The 22645-nt window shown below is 42.2% G+C and overlaps 2 protein-coding genes and 2 pseudogenes across 2 annotated transcripts; 2 read left to right on the forward strand and 2 right to left on the reverse strand.

Moving 5' to 3' along the window:
• The first annotated feature begins 270 nt into the window (after positions 1–270).
• On the forward strand, positions 271–11589 carry LOC139464194 (cathepsin L-like peptidase). The gene is made up of 7 exons (XM_071245721.1): positions 271–401; positions 614–719; positions 2465–2608; positions 3998–4118; positions 5159–5259; positions 5822–6093; positions 11481–11589. The coding sequence occupies exons 1-7, from the start codon at positions 271–273 to the stop codon at positions 11587–11589; spliced, it is 984 nt and encodes a 327-aa protein (XP_071101822.1).
• On the reverse strand, positions 6433–10398 carry LOC139463851 (uncharacterized; annotated as a pseudogene).
• LOC139464109 (integrase/recombinase xerD homolog) lies at positions 6935–7656 on the reverse strand (annotated as a pseudogene).
• A 3717-nt stretch (positions 11590–15306) lies between the features above and the next one.
• LOC139463401 (cathepsin L-like peptidase) lies at positions 15307–22103 on the forward strand. The gene is made up of 7 exons (XM_071244659.1): positions 15307–15440; positions 16101–16206; positions 17068–17220; positions 18729–18849; positions 19609–19709; positions 20694–20965; positions 21956–22103. The coding sequence occupies exons 1-7, from the start codon at positions 15307–15309 to the stop codon at positions 22053–22055; spliced, it is 987 nt and encodes a 328-aa protein (XP_071100760.1). The 3' UTR covers positions 22056–22103.
• Positions 22104–22645: the final 542 nt, after the last annotated feature.

Below are 22645 nucleotides of genomic sequence, written 5' to 3' on the forward strand. Positions count from 1 at the left end.
TGTCAGCTCCAAGGCACTATGTCGAGACGTATACATCCTGAAGGACCCTCAACTAGAAGGCAAATGTCGTCACGTATACATCCTGCAGGACTGTCAGCTAGAAGGCACTTTGTCGTCACGTATGCGTATCTCTTTAAGTTTATAGTTATAGGACGTGTTTCTTTATAAATGTTCGTCATAACGGTAAAACAATATTAACATTTTAAATGTTTACATACAAGACACACTTACTGACAATTGTCGTTGCCAAACCTGGTTGTATTTTTGCAGATGTTGCGTTTTGGTGTGGTTCTCATACTCCTTGTTTCCATTCACTGTTCGCGTATTGAACTCGACCAGGAATGGGAACGTTTTAAATCACAGTACCAGAAAGCATACAGCCATAACGAGGAGGTCGATAGGTGAGTGCTGGTGAAATATATTTCGATACCATGATTTCTAAAAATCCGAATGTATTAAAAAAGACAACAGGCAAAACTCCCCCCTTAATGGTATCATGGTCCTGTGTATGTGTGTTTCAAATGACCACGTGTTGTGGGTATGTGTTAATCAGGCGAATACGTGTTGTGTGAATGTGTGTTTCAGGTAACCGCGTGTTGTATGCCTGTTTCAGACGAGCCATATGGGAAAACAATGTTGGAGTGATACAACGCCACAACCTGGAGGCGGACCTGGGGCAGCAGACCTACAGACTCGGACAAAACAAATATGCTGACATGGTAAGATTCAAGATCTCAAGTGGTCACACAAAGTCTGCATACTGTCAAGATGTATTGATTTTGTGTATAAAGAAACACACAACATGGATTTATTTTGTCACACTATCAACAGTATATTCCATACTGTGCATACATGACCAAAATATTGTCCGGTGCAGTTCCCTATTTAAATACCAGTATACTATACTCAATAAAAAGGGGTATCGTGTGATGGTAATGGAAGGAGAAGATTGAAGGATAAGGTGTAATATGTATCAGCATGTAAGAAACACAAGGGGGTGCATGTGTAGTAAAAATGTGGGTTATGTCCCCATCATTGGTCAAACAATGGCAATTTGAGGAAATCTTGCAGTGTCCTGATCATATCCCAGTAGTGTTTGGATGGACAGATCAGAACTCGTGGCTCTCCATTGCATTCTGGTGATGTTTTGCTGCTGGGGTCAGTTACGCTACGTGCACGTTGGGCAAGGGCGATGTCGTTTTGAAAGACAAAACGTGGTCGCCTATCATGCAGATTAAACATTTACTTCTAATTGGCTGATCAGTAATATGAACTCCGGTGGCGCAAGTGAACAGAATTTGATTGAGTGTTTGAACTCGATTTCTTAATAATTGGTTTCTGATTAGTCGGTTCTGGACTTGCAGAGACTATTCCAAAGGTTTGCAAATCACGTACTTAGACACACTGAAAACATTGGCTACCTCTCATTGAGTTCCACTAGTATGAGGCATGCCTTAGGCGTTCATCACATTGTAGATGACGTATTCCCAATCTGATCACAAATACTGCATTAAAGTAAGATCAGAGAGCATGTGTGTTGGGATGGATAATAAAAAAACAGAGTACTAATGACTGAGAGCGATTTGACAACCATTCACTGAAGTGTCACAATCAAGTACAACCTCTACCCACGTGCATGGAGGAATTGCACGGTCCACGTGTAATGTTTCGGATGTGTTGGGGCGTTAGGTTTTGGTTGAGAAACCGTTCCCTGGCAGTCGCTTTTCAAAACTGATCTTTCTTCTGACATCTGACCAAAATGTTATATTTCATGATCCCCTACTTTTGTTGCAAAGTATATATTTCCTTGTTTGCTCAGGTCAACACTTGCCTTCGCATTTGTTTGTGACGGGTGCATATATTTTCCGCGAACACCTGGTATTATCACTTTTGGATACTGATTGATAAACACATGCTTATGATACAATCGGGATCGTACAGTGGAGTCTATCTTCAGCAGAGATGCCTTATGATTATAGAAAAGGGTTCTGTAGCTTTTATTCTTTTAATGTATTCCTACATTTGGCAATGCAATAGTTCAATCATTTTTCAGCGGCTGAAGCCCTCTGCACATTTATATACTTTTTTTGTATTTCGACACCAGGGCAGTGCCACTATTTGGCCCTTGGACGTTAACCTTGACACGACGTTCTGGACATTGAGTTAATGAAGATCGAGTTTCACTCAAGTCTGTATCATTACTCCATTATCTGTTTCGGGGGCACGGATGGCCCAGACCTCTAGGGCGCCGCGATTCGCTGTGCACGCCAGGAACCTATGATAGTGGGTTCGAATCCCAGTTCGCCCCGATTATGTTTCTAGGTTTGTCAGCACCATACCCGTGGTCGTGGGTTTCACCAAAGTGGTAAACGTCTGAGACAAGCATCACTTCGGACTTTCCTCCCACATTAAGCTGACACACACATTAAACCAAACTCACTCACTCACTCATTATCTGTTTCAGTCTCACGAGGAGTTTCTACAACTGATGACAGGTTACAAGATTCGGGACGGTCCTTCTCCGCGTGTCCTGAATGTCAGCTTCTCGAACTTGCCGGACACAGTTGACTGGCGGACAGACGGATACGTCACGCACGTCAAAGATCAGGTCAGTCAAGATTATTCTCTGTGCGAGCAACTGGGGCAGGACGTCACTAGGAAACATTACTCAATGGTGGGTCATGAAACTGCACTGTCTCTCTTATAATAATCAATGATTAAGATGAGGTGAGGAGAAATTGGGTTTTACGTCGCGTCAAAGATTATTGCACTTATATAGCGACGTGCATGCACATGTATGTGTGGCTGCTTGTACGAGTCCAGACTGATGCCGATTCAATAGTGCTAGCCCACCGAGATACCATGCTGCAGTTTAACATCATGAATATCCCACTCAGACACAGTATACAGTCCTTGTTTTAGCCCCTAAATGCCGAGCGCCAGACAGAGTAACAACAAGTACCATTTTTAACGTCTTTTAGTATGACGCGGCCGGGCATCGACCCCGGGCCTTCCGCTCTCCTGGCGGACGCTCTACCACTAGACTACTGATGCGGTCACAATGATTAAGATGTATTTGTATTCAAATGAGTATCTATAGGAACTGTGTATGAATACTGTTTGAGTGAACCGCCCCAAGTCATCTTCCCGAGGCAAGGGAGTTAACTGACTATAATATTCCACTCTTTCCACCCTGGCCGAACTAGCCTTGAATTATGGAGTTATATTTTGTCCGGATTAATGAGTCTATTTATAGTCCAATCAAATTCGCGTAACGAATATCGACATCTGGTTCGTACAATGAGTTCATATTTCGGTCGATTGCGGGAATTGCAAAGCATGTTTACCGTCAACTTAGCTTCAACAGATATTTTTCAAATCCATGTTTTTAATCAAGATGCTCACGTGATTTGATTCACTTCGCAAATTAAGACCCGTTTTATTGCAAAATAGATCTTGATTATCGATCAGATTGTCTTCACTGGGCGTCTCCATTTTATTTAAAGCAAATGCAAGTGATTTGATAGTTTGAATCAGATTGGTCAATAGGAGGGACATAGAAGGGACATAACTTGTAATCGCCACTGGTGGCGCTACAATCGAACCCAGAAATTCCAGTCTAGTTCGGCAAGAGGGAAAATTAGACTTTTATATTCACTTAATTCCCTTGCCTCTGAAAGATGGCCCATGTATCATATAGTGCCAACCATAGTTACAACCACGTTTGTCTACAGGAACTCCAACAATCACGAAACCTCTGACTAAAATTAAAGGGCACGTCACACAATAATTTAATCATCAAGCATATATTGTACCTTTCTATGGAGCTTAAAAGTAGTTTTTGACGATTTATTGGATCAGTTTATCGCATCGATAACACTGTCCATTAAATGAAATTTTCCTTGTATGTCTTGAGGAATTACCGATAAAAAAAATTCAATCTCTAACAAAATGCCACGTGATCTTGAAAGGTTTATTTCGTCATTTCTGTACGCAGGCTGCGTGTGGGGCGTGTTGGGCGTTCGCTGCCACCGGTTCACTGGAAGGACAGCACTTCCGGAAGACGGGGAAACTCGTGTCTCTGTCAGAGCAGAACCTGGTCGACTGTTCCAGGAATGGTAGGTGCCAGAACACAATCTGGTCGATTGTTCCAGGAATGGTAGGTTCCAGAACACAATCTGGTCGACTGTTCCAGGAATGGTAGGTGTCAGAATACAATCTGGTCGACTGTTCGAGGCATGGTAGGTGTCAGAACACAATCTGGTCGCCTGTCCAGGAATGGTAGGTGTCAGAACACAATCTGGTCGACTGTTCCAGTAATGGTAGGTGCCAGTACACAATCTGGTCGATTGTTCCAGGAATGGAAGGTCACAAAACACAATCTGGTCGCCTGTCCAGGAATGGTAGGTGTCAGAACACAGTCTGGTCGCCTGTCCAGGAATGGTAGGTGTCAGAACACAATCTGGTCGCCTGTCCAGGAATTGTAGGTGCCAGAACACAATCTGGTCGCCTATCCGGGAATGGTAGGTGCCAGAACACAATCTGGTCGCCTATCCGGGAATGGTAGGTGCCAGAACACAATCTGGTCGCCTGTCCAGGAATGGTAGGTGTCAGAACACAATCTGGTCGCCTATCCGGGAATGGTAGGTGTCAGAACACAATCTGGTCGCCTGTCCAGGAATGGTAAGTGTCAGAACACAATCTGGTCGCCTGTCCAGGAATGGTAGGTGCCAGAACACAATCCGGTCGCCTGTCCAGGAATGGTAGGTGTCAGAACAAATCTGATCCCCTGTCCAGGAATGGTAGGTGTCAGAACACAATCTGGTCGCCTGTCCAGGAATGGTAGGTGTCAGAACACAATCTGGTCGATTGTTCCATGTATGGTATGTTCAGAAAGTAATCACATCTTTTTCCCCTTGAAAATCATTGGCATTCCAATTTTCGTATCACAACTGAGTGAGACTTATTTTACCATAGTCGTGCTGACTATAGTTTTGTAAAATACTTAAAAATGACTTGAAGAAAGTGACACAAAGAGAGTAAGCAGAAAAAACACAATATCATATCCATAACATAAGATTAATCGACTTCAGTAATAAGCAATTAAGTAATAAGTTAATTGCATCCAATGGCAATCAAATTAATTTACTAATTAAAGGAAATCTTGGATGTGACGGAGGGCACATGGCGTTGGCATACGATTACATTCGTCAGAATGATGGCATAGACACGGCGGAGTCCTACCCGTACGTAGCCAAGGTGAGATGCAGTTGATATGATCGTGATAATAAAACTTCAATTTTAAATTATATGTGTCATAGAACAGTCCAAGGATATTGATGCTGTACACGCTGATATGTGCATTGTATTCCCCTTATCGTTTATAAGCATAACATCTTCGCATTACCCCTTCCTGTTTTCTCCCTTGGGGGCAGAAGAGGCAAAGTCATCTTAGGCGCTACTATTCGCTGTGCAGGGTTGCGTCCCTTTGGCACTCCTACGTTCGTGGGATCGAATGTGTGTTCACCGCGATTATGTTTCTAGATTGTCAACATCTAGCCGTGCTTCGGGCCTTTCTCCGCACATTAAGCTGACACGCCGTGATATATTGGAATACTATTCAATTTGGCGTTAAACCCAAATCCTCACTCACACACAGTTTTCTCCTATACTTATTCCTTGTAGTAAAACGTCAATCCAAGTAATTTTCGTTTTTGTATCTTACATATTTCATCAAAGGAATGGCCAGGTCACATCAACAAACTATATTATACAATTTTCAAGTTGTTCAGGTCTAATACACTTCCCACTTCATTAACAGCAAGGAACCTGCAAGTTCAGCCGAGACAATGTGGGAGCAACTGATACCGGTTTTGCGGCTGTTATATCGGAGTCTGAGGATGCCCTGAAGAGTGCAGTGGCCTTAGAGGGGCCCATCTCTATAGGCCTGGACTCAGCACCAATGACCTTCATGCTGTACCAGAGCGGCGTCTACAGCTCCCCTGAATGCAGCAGCAACATCCTCAACCACGCTGTCACTGTCGTGGGCTACGGCACACAGGACAACCAAGAGTACTGGCTGCTAAAGAACAGGTACACACATTTTAACAGTATTCGAGTTTTCTCCTATATATCACCTTCCAGTACAACAAATAACAGAACACTTTCTGGATTGCTATGCAGTGCACCACAACTCACCGTTTAATTCAACATTAATATCACATTTACATATATCTCAGTTATTGGACATCCATGATATACCCAATATCTAACATATGACATTGAACAAATTGATAATATACAAATACTGACGACGAGTCTCGATTGACGCGACGAGCTTCAAATATACGTGGCAACGAGCCCTACAAAAGGCAACAAGCCATAATCAGTGATAATAAAATATCATGAGCAACGAACTGCTGTTTACATGCGACAGGCATCAGTTTCTCGGTGCGACAAGCCTCCATGTTTGTGACATTCTCAGGGCGACAAGCCTCCATGTTTGTGACATTCTCAGGGCGACAAGCCTCAATGTTTGTGACATTCTCAGGGCGACAAGCCTCCATCTTTTGCGACATACCTCGTGGGCGACAGGCCATCATGGTTAACACCGTTAACCGCACATACTGCAACTTAGAAACAATCATTAATAAAAGTAAAGTTTTCAGTGGCGCACTGCAAGCGAGAATGACCACTCTATACATGCTTAACCTTATATAGCCCCTTATAAGCGCCCTCTACTATTACACAACACCATGTTGTATTTTCCTACGGTAGGAGAAAGTAATTTCTTTCTTATTCGTACCTCAAACGAAAGAAATAATATTTCTCCTATATATCACCTTCCAGTACAACAAATAACAGAACACTTTCTGGATTGCTATGCAGTGCACCACAAATCGAGATTCAAAGAACGGGCTGATAATATAAAATACTATAGTCCTAACGACATTGATACTGACAAACGATGTTCTACTGAATCCTTTACATATCCATCTTTTGCGTTCTCACTTTTCCATCTACCATGCCTCTTAAACATCCTGTCCGGGACACCATTGTTAGCTGCAGCTGTTGCACCGCCTGCACGCAAACTATGCAAACCATACTTTGATATATCTCTGACAAAGGGGGCAAAAGCTTCAATAAATCTTCCCTCAAACGAGTATATGACATACTTGAATTTTGTTTTCTTAAGACGTAAGATGTCTTACACTTTGATAAGTTTCTGAAAAGATACTCTTGTGACTCATTATCAATACAAGCCGCTTCAACATATGTTTCTAACCAAGAAACCGGGCATAGCTTCCCTCTTGTTCTGCTTATTAATAACCAGGTACCATCTCGATACATATCAGTTTTCGATTTCTCAATAAACACTGTCATATAAGATTCGTAAAAAATAATATCACATCTCTTCAAATTGAGAAGCTCAGCAGATCTCAAAAAGCCGGCATAAGCAACTAAACTCATAGCAACAATGCAAATATCCTTCAAGCAATCGCTGTGTTGCTTAACATCAACCAATTTCTCTAAAATACCTACAGTAATTGGCTCTTTTTTACATTTGGGTTTCGAAAGCTTTCTCTTAGCAGTCTCAAGAACATTTCGAACAAGAGAATTATCTGTCGGACTTGGCAGTCCCAACAAATTATGCATATGGCGTATGCTATAAAACGCAGTCTGAACTGATGAAAACGAATCATTACGCTGCATTACAGCAACAAGATAAATAGCACAATGCAAAGGCTGAACAGGCACGTCTACACATATGCTGTTTGAATTAGCCCACCTTTGCCACGCTTTAAATCCGTAATGGTACTTCCTGCTAGTAGAATCAGCTCGAGCACAATTCAACAAGTCCGGAATCTGGTCAGCTAGATCCCTGGCAGTTCCAGGCAACATCTCCAACTCAGAAACATAAGCACGAGTAAACACATCTGTAAACATAAACATCAAAATTGCATTCCAACGCCAACATGTTAAAATGCAAATGCTCAATACCAAATATTCCCCCTTGACATCTACCTGGCACGTAAGCCTCTCTTTCTCTAGGTAGATAACAGAAATCCAACACTTGTGGTATGAAGATACCGTTAGGACACAATAATGGCCAGTAATTTGCAGAATACCACGCCGGAACTATCAAAGTACCTTTCGCTTTTGACCATTTCATGTGTTTCAACACTCTACTCACAAGGTACACAGGGGGACCTACCCAGTTATTTACACTATCCCAACTATGTGTGAACGCATCGATGTATTCACACCCAGGATTCCAAAACCTTGAACAGAATCTGACAGCTTTACAGTTGTAATGCGTAGCAAATCTATCGATGTCACATTTACCCCATTTTCGTTCGAGCTCATTGAAAATGTGGGTAGCTATACCCCAATCATCATAATCTACAATCCTACTGATATAATCTGCCTTCTGATTCTCTAATCTGGGTATCCATTGAATCTCCAGATGAATAGCATGTGACACACATAAATCAAATATCTCTAAAGCAATTTCCTGCAAATCTGCTTTCATACTTCCTTTAGACACTATGGATTCCACATTGCTGTTATCGGTAAACCATTTTACCCTCTGGGATGTTAGAAATCTGGATAAAGCATGTAATACACACTTAACCGCTGTTAATTCTCTCCAAGTAGAACTTTGTTCTGCCTCGTCACGTGACCATTGACCTTGAGCCCTCTGGTTTCCATATTGAACACAGTAACCACCATATCCCGAAGCACTTGCATCGCTATATACAACACGAGTCACACCTTGTGTTTCTGATAAAAAACATTGTGAATGCTTATGAATGTTACTTTTCCAAAACTCTAACTGGCGCAAACTAACTTCATTCAATCTGATACTTTCGTTCCATGATGATACATCTAATGTTTGCACACTCATAGACCGAGTCATCAATTGACACACTGAGCCTGTAACCATTTTCATAGAAATAATTTGACCAATCACTGATGCAATATCTCTCACAGAAACCTTGCTTCGAACGCCTATGTCTAACAAACGATCTATCATTTTCATAACTTTTTCCAATCTTCTGGCTGGAACTGTCAAAGACATACTTTTAGTTTCAATGATAAGGCCCAACCACTCAATGCATTGTTGAGGCTCCCACAAAGATTTTTCTACTTTCGGAACAAATCCAGATTTGATTAAGTCATTCTTTATAGAACCACTTGTAGACATTGCACAATCTTTCGTTTTAGCAGACACAATTCCATCATCCAAAAATGTTACAACCTTATGACCTTGAAACCGCCAGTATTTAACCAACTGCCTTGTAACTTTCGTGAAAACATACGGGGCGGTTGTTAAGCCAAAAGGCAAAACTAGAAATTTGTAGAATATGCGATTCTCACCTTCTCCCCACGCAAATCCTAAAAAGTCAGTATGTGCAGGATAAATGTCTATATGATGATAGGCAGAATGAATGTCAAATTTTGATAACCAATCTCCTTTTTCAATATACATCAAAGCTGATCTCCAGTCCTCATACTTCACTGAAGTTTTCCAAATATGTTTATTTATAATAGATAAGTCTAGAATAAGTCTTTTCCTCCCTGACGATTGTGTAGCGACTGATAGAGGGCTCACGATATGAGGTTTTACGGCACAAACATCTACGAGACCTTTATGTACTAAATCTTGAATGGCCGAATCAACAAATTCACTGTTTTTAATAGCAGATCTGTTATTTCTCTTATCCATCATTGGAGGAGTCGAGTAAAACGGAATCTTGTACCCGTTTTCAATAATGTCTAACACAAAATCTGTTGCTCCGATATACTTCCAAAAAGAAACATTCTCTTTAAGTCTATTCTTCACGCAGATCTCAGCCTGACCCTGCTCATACTCATAATAATCGGTTGTAAATCTAAATGTATCATTATTGAGTGAAGAAGATTCAAAACTACACTTAACTTTTGTCCCGGCTACTTCGTGATGGACTTCACCTCGTTGATTGTTTGTCTGAGTTGAGCTTGGGCTGGGTCTGGCCGTTGGCGAGTGGACAATTTCGTCTCCAATGCGAGAAGTCACCGCAGTGAAAGCAGGCCCCTGTTGACCTCTGACCTCTGACCTCCACGGGCACGAAAAAGCTGAGAACCACCAACAGCAGACTGACCGTGCATGCTGTCGCTGACCGCTGTTGACGCTGGAATGGGTCGTGGTCCATACCTATATGGACGCGCACGTGCATTACGAGCGTTTTTGGCCTTGATTTTCTTGATGGCCTTGTTCTCGGCCCTCGTGATGCGACGGTCATCATCGGAGTCATCAGCCAATTCACGGGACACGTAGTTTCTCACGGTCTCCCAGCCTCCCTCGGACGAATCTGCAATCTTGATGTGTTTGTTTCTGTTCTCGATCCTGGCTATCTCATTCTTGACTAACTCATAATCACTCTTACCGTACTGAATTCCAAATTCAATTTGTTTAAATGTCTCTAAAGTCTCTTCATTAAAAGAATATTGAATGCGATTTCCCTCGCGTGACCATACGTAATCTTTCTCTGCTTTCAGTTTCTGTAACTCCTTGTTTGTCTTTGAGAATTCTTCTCTTAAACCAGCAACTCTCAGTTCTAATCGTTCATCTATACTTTTCGCTATCTCTTCTTTAGATGAATTCAACTGTTTCAAAATGGCGTCTAACTTGTCGTTGATAGGTGTTTGGGCTTCCATAACAAAAGTAAAGTTTTCAGTGGCGCACTGCAAGCGAGAATGACCACTCTATACATGCTTAACCTTATATAGCCCCTTATAAGCGCCCTCTACTATTACACAACACCATGTTGTATTTTCCTACGGTAGGAGAAAGTAATTTCTTTCTTATTCGTACCTCAAACGAAAGAAATAATATATATCATGGCGTGTCAGCTTACTGTGGGAGGAAAGCCCGAAGTGATGCAGGTCTCAGACGTTTACCACTTTGGTGAATCCCACGAGCGTATGGTGCTGACAAACGCATCCGGTATGATGTGTGAGTCAACGCATCAGGTTAGGTACGTGAATGAATTTTGTTTTAGCCAGGGCGTCAGGTAAGATTTGTCAGTTTAAACATCAGTGAGTGAGTGAGTTGGCTTAAACGTCGCTTTGAACAGTGTTACAGTTACATCACACCCTCTCACCTTAATGTGAGGAAAAGCACGAAATTATACAGGTCTTAGACATTTACCACTTTGGTGAAACCAACGAAGACGGGTATGGTGCTGACAAACCTAGAAATAAAATTGGGGAACATTGGGATTTGATCATATGTTAATGGCGTGCCAAAAGTGCGCAACTAGACGACTGGGCCACCCGTATCCCCTCAAGCAAGGACTGTTTGACGAATAGTAAATTATAAGTACAGTGTAGACCTGAACGCTGATCTTTCTACGTTACAGTGTCATTCTGCATTAATTCAAAACGCAAATTTGGTCAGAATGACATTTGACTGGGTCAACATATCTGTCTTCCAGTTGGAGCACCACGTGGGGCGAGGATGGATATGTGCTCATGGCCCGTAACGATGGCAACATGTGCGGGGTGGCCACGGATGGAACCCTACCTATTGTGAAGATACCGTGACGACATCCAACGTCATGAGGCGGCGTTGATGTTCTATGACGTTACAACTGTACCATGTGTTTATGTAATACAATTTTGAAAATTGACAAGTAACTATAGTGTATATACACTGGTGCCAATAAAGTATATCTGAGACATGATAATAAGCAGTGTGTGTGTACAGGACGTTACTGTCACGTTACAACGTGCATTGTCATTTTGTGTTGTTCATGCATAGGATTCTGAACATCATCGTGAGATTTGTTCATTTGTTTGTTTATTGTTTAACGCCGCACTCAGAAATATGCCAGCTATATGACGGAGGTCTGTAAAGAATTGGGTCTGGACCAGACAATCTAGTGATTGACAACATGAGCATCGAGCACGATGAGCGAATCTGATCACCCGATCACGCCTCTTACGACAAGCATAGTCGCCTGTTAAGGGAAGCATGGGTTGCTGAAGACCAATTCTAACTCGGATCTTCACGGGTTCATCAAGAGATGCAAGAACGTGACAGGAAACGGAACTATCACAATGTCCCCCTGGGCCTTGACAAGAATGAAAAACACAAGGAGAAGGGAGACAACCTGAAAATCTCTAGACGATGGGTGAGTGAGTGAGTTGGGTTTAACGCCGCTTTGAACAATATTCCAGTTATATCGCTGCGTGTCAGCTTCATGTTGGAGGAAAGCCTGAAGTGATGCAGGTCTCAGACGTTTACCACTTCGGTGGAACCCACGAGCACGGGTATGGTGCTGACAAACCTAGAAACATAATCGGGGCGAACCGGGATTCGAACCCACAATCATAGGTTTCGGGCGTGCCCCCTTATTCTCTTTATAAGTTGGTTGCGAAAGTTTCGGTGATGCAGGTTTTAGACGTTTACCACTTTGGTGAAACCCACGAGATTGGCGCTGACATCGCCGGAAACATATTCGGCACGAACTGGAGTTCAAATGCACGATCATAGGTTTCTGGTGGAGCCAAAAGTCACAACTCGTATTAAATGACACGGCCATCCGTGTCCACTTTGTAAGACGAATTACTAACAATAATATGTGCAGGGGAGGGGCGGTTGATTTCACAATACAGGCGAACTTAAACATTACACTTCGAGGCATTAAACGTAAAACACATCTACAAAAATAATATGACTCTTCTACTTTTTGATCACCTGATGACATTCATTAGGATGCATATTACGTATTCAACATTGTCATTGCGTGAGTGAGACAGCATATATATTACTCAATAGAAGCCAAAGAACACCTGATTCTTTCGTATAACAATAATTAATAATTATGGAATGGTTGGTTGGTTGGTTTGTTGTTTAACGCCGCACTCACCAATATTCCAGCTATATGACGGCGGTCTGTAAATAGTCGAGTCTGGACCAAACAATCCAGTGATCGACATGGAATGGAAAATTTGGAGTTCTTTAACTTCTGGTGAGTAGTATATAACGGACTGTCTATTCCATATTAGTGGAAAGCCCACGTGGCACATATTGCAGGTGTGTTCCGTCTGATTAACCAAGTGCTGACAAATCAAGTGCGAATATGAGATTCACTTTGACGTCCATGTACGTGGTCCATACAAAACAATATGGCAACCTACGTTGATGCTGTTTTATAGTCTCGCTTGGAAAGATCGATATGTATCGATTTTGTTGAATATTTTTAATATTCTCGACGCAGTCAAATACCCAAGTAAGTACTTTGTGGTTGATTGTAGAAATAATATACTCGATGAGCGTTACTTCTCTTCGGCAATAACGTTCTCAAATTATGAAATGAGTATATTTCAATACAAACCGCCACCATATAGATTCTAGCGTTCTAAAGTAATGCTACTTTTATTACATATATTCTCCATCTAGTTCCAAACATTGAGAACTACGATGTATCTGACACAAACCCTACCCATCTACCTCCATCCTGAGGCATCCTGGTTATACCTGGTACTGGTATATACCCGAAAAACATCTGTAGGTTTGAATGAAAACTGGAAACAATATACATAATCCCGAGAAGATCCGGGTTAGAGTTAATCTTCAGCAACCCATGCTTGCCGTAAGAGGTGACTAACGGGGTCGTGTGGTCAGGGTCGTTAACTTGGTTGATGCATGTCATCGTATCCCAATTGCGTAGATCGATGCTCATGAAGATTTGTCAATCACTGGATTGCCAGGTCCAGACACGATTATTTACAGACCGCCGTCATATAGGTGGAATATTGCTGAGTGCAGCGTTAAACAACAATCAAACAAAACACAAAATACACGCACAAATTACAATTTCTAGACGTCTTAAACCAGGACCCCTTCCGCCCTGCCCTAACTGTAATACTAAATGAAATACTACAGTGCGGCATGTAACAACAAACAAACAAACAAGAAAGAATATACAATTGATGGAGAGTTTGCTCCGGTAGACATTGTCCATTGTATTGCTTTGTTACCCGATATTTCAATCCACAAACAGTGATTACAGTTGATGTATTTCTAACTTCTATGAAAGAAGCACGAGATTTATACGTGAGCTACATATTTTATGGATAACAGATTAGTAAACATCTGTTCCTCCGCACAATCAGTTAAGGTTTCGTGTCCAGTGAACACTGCGGAGTATGGCTGTCACCAGGTGATACTGTTGTCACTACATGCCAACCGGTCGTTCCGGGACAATAGTTATTCGTTGATGTTCTTCAGATACCATTACCACGACCGCAGAGGACGGGGAACACAACTACAAACTCTAATACCATCGTCGGTGTGGGTTGGATCCATACACTGTGACCCTCTGTTGTTTTTTCTCTATCCAAATACCTGGTGAGTAGACTACACAGGCAACCATATTATTTTTTGTAAATTTATGACAATCAAAACATTGATTTGGTTGCTAAAATAGATTTCAGTCTGAAACCTTTTGTATTTTCTCAATCAAAGATTGATTTGACGTATTCTCTTTATAAGTTGGTTGGGAAGGTCGGGGGATCGATCCCCGGACGCGTCATACCAAAAGATGGTACTTGCTGTTACCCTGTCTGGCGCTCGGCATTAAAGGGCTAAAACAAGGACAAGGGGTCAGTATACTGTGTCTGAGTGGGTTATTCATGTTAAACTGCGGCTTGGTATCTCAGTGGGCTAGCCTTATAGAATCGGCCTTAGTCCGAACTTGTACAAGCAGCCACGCACAGACACACCGGGCATGACCGTTAAGTGCAATAACGCGACGTTAAACCCCATTTCACCCCTACTTAGCCCCTTGTAAATTAAATGCTGAAGCACAACGGACGTGTTTACTCAAAATCTAATGAGCAAATGGTAATATGCTTCTCTAATCACGTACTCGACTCGTGGATATCAGGACGTCAACAACAGCCGAGTGGCAGTAGTCATTTCAATAACTTATGTGCTGAGATGCATCATGCTTCTGATTGATTTAATTTGAAAATGACCTATTTGGGTATTGGCAGTTTATGAACGGTTTGGTTTAATGGTTATTTAACTTATTAATTCAATGAATGATATATCTATATCTAGTCTCATCTGACAACACCGATCGGCTCTGGACTCTTGGGGGCGTTCGGATAGCCTAGTGGTTAAAGCGTTCGATTCACGACATGGGTATAAATTTTGAAGCCAATTTCTGGTATCCCTCGCCGTGATATTGCTGGAATATTGCTAAGAGTGGCGTAAAATTATACTCATTCATTTACTCTGGTGGTTTACAGATGTTGCGTTTGGGCGTGCTGCTCTCACTTTTGGTGTCCATCAGCTGTTCGCGGATCGATCTCGACCAGGACTGGGAACGCTTCAAGTCGCAGCACCAGAAAGCGTACATCAGTGACGTGGACGCCGCCAATAGGTGAGCACTAGCCATCAGTTTCATACATCTCACATTATTCGAGTGGACTCACTTGCACGTTCCAAACAACCCAACATCCTTGTTGTCCTCTTAGTCGGGGAGATAGCCTCTGATTATTGCTAATATATCATTCCCAGGATTCAAAATATGCATATATCTTTTAAAATTATTATTTTTAAACCCAACCATCTCAGCAACATAATATGTTTTGAAAGTGCGTGCTTCAGGCGAACACGTGTTCCTGCTATGGAATCCTAAAAGGGAATTGTCACCTTGTCGCTGTGTCGCCCTTCCGAAATCACGCACGTGTCTTAGATAGCCAAACTGGCCATTTGTCGCATTGTCGCGTTGATGCGTTGTCGCCCCATCATAATGTGTAAAAATGGTCTTAAAATGCGCGACAACGCGACGGTGCGACATTTTGATAATGCCGCATTGTCGCGCTTTAGTAAGATAAAAAAAAGATCATTCAAAGCGCTACAATGTGACAACGCATTGTCGCGCTTTGGTTAATTTTGACACTTTTTGTTTGTTTTTGAAGGGCGACAATGTAACAATGCGACAACGCGACAATGGCCCTTCTTGGATTCCATATGTTCCACATGTTGTGTGTATGTGTGTTTCAAGCAACCATGGGTCGTATGTTTGTGCTGGTTGCAGACGAGCCTTATGGGAAGACAACGTTGGAGTGATAGAAAGCCACAACCTGGAGGCGGACCTGGGGCAGCACACCTACAGACTCGGACAAAACAGATATACTGACATGGTAAGATTCACGATCTCAAGCTCAAAGTGCATACTGTTTGAACTAAGATAATTGTAAGATTGGAAAAATATTATACAGATATATATATCATTAGGATGCAGCCATGTGGTGGCACACATTTACCAGTAGAACTCACGACCAGTGAGTGGGTTGTTTTAACACCGCTTTGAACAGTATTTCAGTGACATTGTTAAGTTAAGATGTAGCGGTATCCGGCTCGTGGAATAAAACCTGACGCGGGACGCATAAAATCCCCTGTACCCCGAATGTGTCTTACCGAAATGGTTTAATATGACACTGTAAAGGGATATTAAAAACAAATTCAAAATTTAGAGAAAACAACGGTTTGATATAGAGCAGAAGTTAGCTTGTGCTATGGCAAGGGACTTTCATTGACTCGGAAAAAGAGGGCGGCTTTTTGCTTCGAAGCGTGTATGAGGGATTTATTCTGCCTCTCAGAAATCCACGTGCAACCTGACTTGTTCGTGAGAGGGTATAAGAGATTCATTCTCCCGCAGAGAAACTTATTTCCCTCCGAGGCGGGATACACAGTATTTTATCAAGATCACATGGACCAATCAGATCTCATCATTCTGACCTGGAGGTGTGATAACACAGCTTGTCAGCTTCATCACGTGGGGTGAAAGTCCGAGACGTTCATGCATGTTGTATGGTGCTGCACATTCAAAAATCTTAATAATTGTGAATTGTGAAACCCGCGATCAAAGGATTCTGACACGCCGAAGGGAGGTTACTCTTCACAGCGAACTGTCTTACTGCTTTATGTCAATGTGGTGTTATAAAACAAGGCACCATATATATTATATATATATATATGTCCACAACAAACTTCTGTTGCAGTCTCACGAGGAATTTCTACAACTGATGACTGGCCATAAGCAGATGGGAATTCGAGACGATCCCTCGCCGGTTGTCCTGAATGCCAGCTCCACGGATCTACCGGACACAGTGGACTGGCGGGAAGATGGATACGTCACGAATGTCAAGGATCAGGTGAGTGAGTGAATGAGTGATTTAACGCCGCTTTCAGCAATATTCCAGCAATATCACAGCGGGGGACACTAGAATTGGGCTTCACACATTGTACCCATGTCGGGAATCGAACCCGGGTCTTCGGCTTTACGAGCGAACGCTTTAACCACTAGGCTACCCGACCGCCCCTCAGGTCAGTCAGAACCTGAATAGTGGCTTAATTCATATAAATCGTGAGTATCATGTTATCAAGATATGCTTGTTACTGTGTCTGGATAGAGTTAAAACCACCATTGTGGGGTGCGGTATAGCACGGAGTACACTGTATTTAAGAAATACACGACGAGTGGGATTTGTTTATCGTACAATAAAACACTACAGGGAGAATAAACCACTCGGGGCGCGTCCCTCATGATATATTCTCCCTGCAGTGTTTTATTGTACTTTAAGGATGATGATAAAATGTAAAAGCTTTATAAATATTTACCCTTTTTTAATAATGATGAACTCCCTCAATAGAATTCGACCTCGGCAATGTTAGCTAAGTCCATTTTATGCACAGGTGGGTTGGGTATTGGCTCTTTCCCGCATATTTGCGCAATCCTCACGTCAATTATATATACCTTTTTTCTTAATATCACCTGTCATTTATCTCCATCTTTTGGATGCGATCGTTCGACCACAGCGTTTATCTGCGTTGCTCAGCTCAATCAAATGTGAACAATATACAACGTCATTAAGTTGCGAGCGCATGTTCGAATCTCCAGGAATGACGTCATGATAGAACAATGTCTTATCGTGAAATAAACCACGATTCGTTCTTCACTGTTCTTTGCGATATATCGCGTAGCTGTGTTATATTTCTGTATATAGCTCGGTGTATACATACTCCATGTGTATATGTGTATAAAGACCACGTCTAACTGTATATACAGATTATATGTGTGACGGTGTATATAGATTACATCTGTGCCGGTGTATATAGATTACATGTGTGACGGTGTATACAGACTCCATGTGTGACGGTGTATATAGATGACATGTGTGACGGTGTATATAGATGACATGTGTGACGGTGTATGTAGATGACATGTGTGACGGTGTATATAAATGACCTGTGTGACGGTGTATATAGATGACATGTGTGATGGTGTGTATAGATGGCATGTGTGTCGGTGTATATAGATGACCTGTGTGACGGTGTATATAGATGACATGTGTCACGGTGTATATAGATGACATGTGTGATGGTGTATATAGATGACATGTGTGACGGTGTATATAGATTACATGTGTGACGGTGTATATAGATGACATGTGTGACGGTGTATATAGATGACATGCGTGACGGTGTATATAGATTAAATTGTGACGGTGTATACAGACTCCATGTGTGACGGTGTATAAAGATGACATGTGTGACGGGGTATATAGATGACATGCGTGACGGTGTATATAGATTACATGTGTGACGGTGTATCTAGATTACATGTGTGTCAGTGTATACAGACTCCATGTGTGTGTAACAGGGTGAGTGTGGGTCGTGCTGGGCGTTCTCTGCCGCCTGTTCTCTGGAAGGACAACACTACCGGAAGACGGGGCGACTCGTGTCCCTATCAGAACAGAACCTTGTGGACTGTGCACGGAATGGTGGGTACTATGCAGTGCTACTCACGCAATTATCCAAATCTTGTAACGTCTTATAGTTTATACACACTCTTATCGTATATGTCAGTTACCGAAAATGTTTCATATGAAATCATTGTTTGAAAAAACAGTGTTATCAAATATAACATCAACGACAGAGAAAAAACAGTATTGATAGTTGTCAAAACGACCCGTGAAGATCCGGGGTAGAATAGGTCTTCAAGAAGTCATACTTCCCATGAAAGGCAATTATGTTTGTCGTAAGAGGCGACCAACGGGATCGGGGAGTCAGGCTCGCTGACTTGGTTGATGCATGTCATCGATCCCAATTGCGTGGATTGATTCTCATGATATCAATCACTGAATTATCTGGTCCAGACTCGATTATTAACAGACCGCCGTCATATAGATGAAACATTACTGAGTGTGGCGTTACACACAAAAAAGGTTACCTAGGAAGCACAGGAAAGCACATTTGGGACACATGACAACCCTTGTGGACCTGCCCGAAAACCTACATTATTTGTTTGTTTTATTTGTTTGTTGTTTTGACGTGATTGACGTCATGAGCATCGATCAGCGCGATTGGGATACGATGAAATGCACCAACCAAGTCAGCCTAACCCCCGATCCCTTTAGTTGCCCCTAACGACAAGCGCAGTCGCCTACATTAACATCATCCTATTGTTTCATTATAAAGGACAATGTATAATATTTTCCTCCACAACATTCAACGACTCACAAGCATCTGTATCAATTAAGGTAATTACGGATGTGAAGGAGGATACATAGAGTTGGCATTCGATTACATTCGTCAAAATAAAGGCATAGACACAGAGGAGTCCTACCCGTACGTAGCCAAGGTGAGAGGCAATTGATAGGATCGGGATAATTGAGCCGAAGGTGAGGTGAGTGAGTTTTGTTTTTCGCCGCTTTTAGCAATATTCCATCAATATCACAGCATGGGACACCAGAAATGGGCTTCACAAATTGAAACCATTCGGGGGATCAACCCGGGCCTTCGGCGTGACGAACGCACGCTTTATCCACTAGCCTACCTCATCGCGCCGAGACTGAGACACCTATCTGCAAATATTTAATCATATATAAGCAGGAGTTACAGTAAGAATGTGCATTCCCTCAACTATTGTGATGTATTTCAGAACACAGTCTTACAGTCTTATCCAGAGTAGACTCTTCATTGCTGCCGGATATTTACTAAATAAACTTCGATTTTAATATCTTGGTCAAGATTTTAAGAACTAAATGAACAAATATCCGAAATTAAAGATTTAACAATGAACAAATAGTCATCTTCTCCGAGGCAAGGGAGTTAACTGGCTATAAAAGTCCGGTTTTCAGAAACTGGACCTTTACTGTCGGTTAGCTCCCTTGCCTCGGAAAGAGATAAATTGAGTGCTTCAGATAGGCCGAGTTCCGCCGATTAATATTCTGCGAGGCCTGAGAATTTGTAGCTTTTTGTGACTGCTTGTTTTTCTCTAAAGGGAGGTCGCTGTGTGGTATTTTGTGTAACCCGATTCTTTTGAATGATCGGGAACAAATTAAATTTATTTTTTACGAAATATATCCCTTCCTTTTGAATAAAAACTTACGTTCAGTCACATTTGTGGGTCACATCTTCGTGGCCATAGACGCTTCATCGCTACTAACAAAACAGTTTCTGGTTTGATTCGATATGTACCCCATGACGCAATACTTCTGTTTGCATCAATTAAAATACTTAAGTAACTTCTCGAGGCCAGTAATTTACGTAGCATCTTTTCATCCGGAGGTCACGACAATGAATTACCAAATTATGTAATAACCAAATACCGTCCCGCCCACAGCAAAAAGATTGCAACTTCAGCCAGGAGAATGTAGGCGCGACCGATGCCGGCTTTGCTGTTGTTATATCCGAGTCTGAGGATGCCCTTAAGAGTGCTGTGGCCTTAGAGGGGCCCATCTCTGTGGCTATCGACGCCTCCTCAAGATCCTTCATGCTGTACAAGAGCGGCATCTTCAGCTCCTCTAAATGCAGCAGCAAAAAACTCAACCATGCTGTGACTGTGGTAGGCTACGGCGCCCAGAAAAAACAAGAGTACTGGCTGCTAAAGAACAGGTACACACATTGGTCACAGGCAAGCTGTTGCAGTACTGCTTTAGTCATCTTCCCGAGGCACGGGGGTTAACTGACTATAAAAGTCCAGTGTCCACCCTTGACGAACTAGGCTGGAATTATGGAGTTACATTTTGGCTGGACTAACGAGTCTATGCATGGTCCATCAAAATCGCGTAACGAAATCGACATCCGGTTCGTAAAATGCCGTGCAGATTTAGGTCGATTGCAGGATTTGCAAAGCAAGTGATTTGAAGCACTTTGCGAAGTAAGACCCGTATTATTACAATATAGATCTTGCTTGTCGATCAGATCGTGCTGTCTGGGCAACGCCATTTTGTTAGAAGCAAATGCAAGTGATATGAGACGTCGAATCTGATTGGTCAATAGGAGGGACATAGAAGGGACATAACTGATGGCACAATGATCGAACCAAGAAAATCCAGCCTAGTTCGGCAAGGGTGAAAACTGGATTTTTACAATCGGTCCCTTGTCCCGGGAAGATGTGGTTTAGTGAGAAAACACATTTGGCAAGGTGGGTGAGTGAATCAGGTTACGTTGGTGTGCACGCACCAGGTAAGATGATTGTGTGATAAGGTAATTGAGTGAACGCGTTAGGGAAGATATGTGAGTAAATGCATTACGCAGGTAAACTGCAGGTACACCTTTGTGTGAGGTGAAAGGAGAGTTGGAAACCTGATCAAGATCGTATGAAGAAAGGTACCTTGATGACACATAACAAAGTAGGTTTCGCGTGAAAGGTCTTCCTCCAGTTGTCACGAGTTGCCTCTACAACGATCTCTTATCTGTATGTACGAAAGCAATACCCTTTTTTAACTTTCGTGTAAGCAGGGACCATATGGTGATTTAAAGTGATGATCCGTGATATTGCAGGAATGCATTCAACGCTAGGTTAATCCAACTGATTTACTCACTGGACACTCTAGTTCTTTTAGCATAAAATGTGACCACATCAACATATCTGTCTTCCAGCTGGAGCACCACGTGGGGCGAAGACGGATATATGTTCATGGCCCGTAACGATGGCAACATGTGTGGGGTGGCCACCGAGGGAATCCTGCCTCTTGTGTAGATACTGTGACGACATCTGATGTTGTGAAACGGTGTTGTCATGTAATGTTTCAACTGACGGTCTCATGTATGTTATGAAATACTATTCGTAAACGTACTGACTAGCTTTTGTTTGTTTGTGGTTGTGTGACTGTAAATAATCGAGACTGGATCAGACAGTCCAGTGATTGACATCATGAGCATCGATCTACGCAATTGGGATACGATGTCATCGATCCTTACCACCCAATCCCGTTCGTGGCCGCTTACAACAAGCGTGGGTTGCTGAAAACCAATTTTAACCCGGATAATGACACTCAGTAATATTCCAACTATATGTTACTCGCCTGTTAATATTTAGTCTGGACCAGACAAACCAGTGACTGATATTATTTGCCACTTGGCACCCAGTCGGGTTACGCTAACACGCAATCAACTTCGTCTGATCACCCGACCAGGATAGGTAGGTTGCTGGGGATCTAATCACTAGAAAGCTTGCTGAGTATGCACAATGCGCTTTCGAGTAGGTCATGTTACTTTTCGTAAAAAGACAATATTAAGAAAACTCATAACCTGTACATTATACTTTAAAACCGAACATGTGTAAGGGGT

Source organism: Haliotis cracherodii, unplaced genomic scaffold, assembly GCF_022045235.1.
Source record: "Haliotis cracherodii isolate W230 unplaced genomic scaffold, xgHalCrac1.p SCAF_16, whole genome shotgun sequence".
NCBI classification, from domain to species: Eukaryota; Metazoa; Mollusca; class Gastropoda; order Lepetellida; family Haliotidae; genus Haliotis; species Haliotis cracherodii.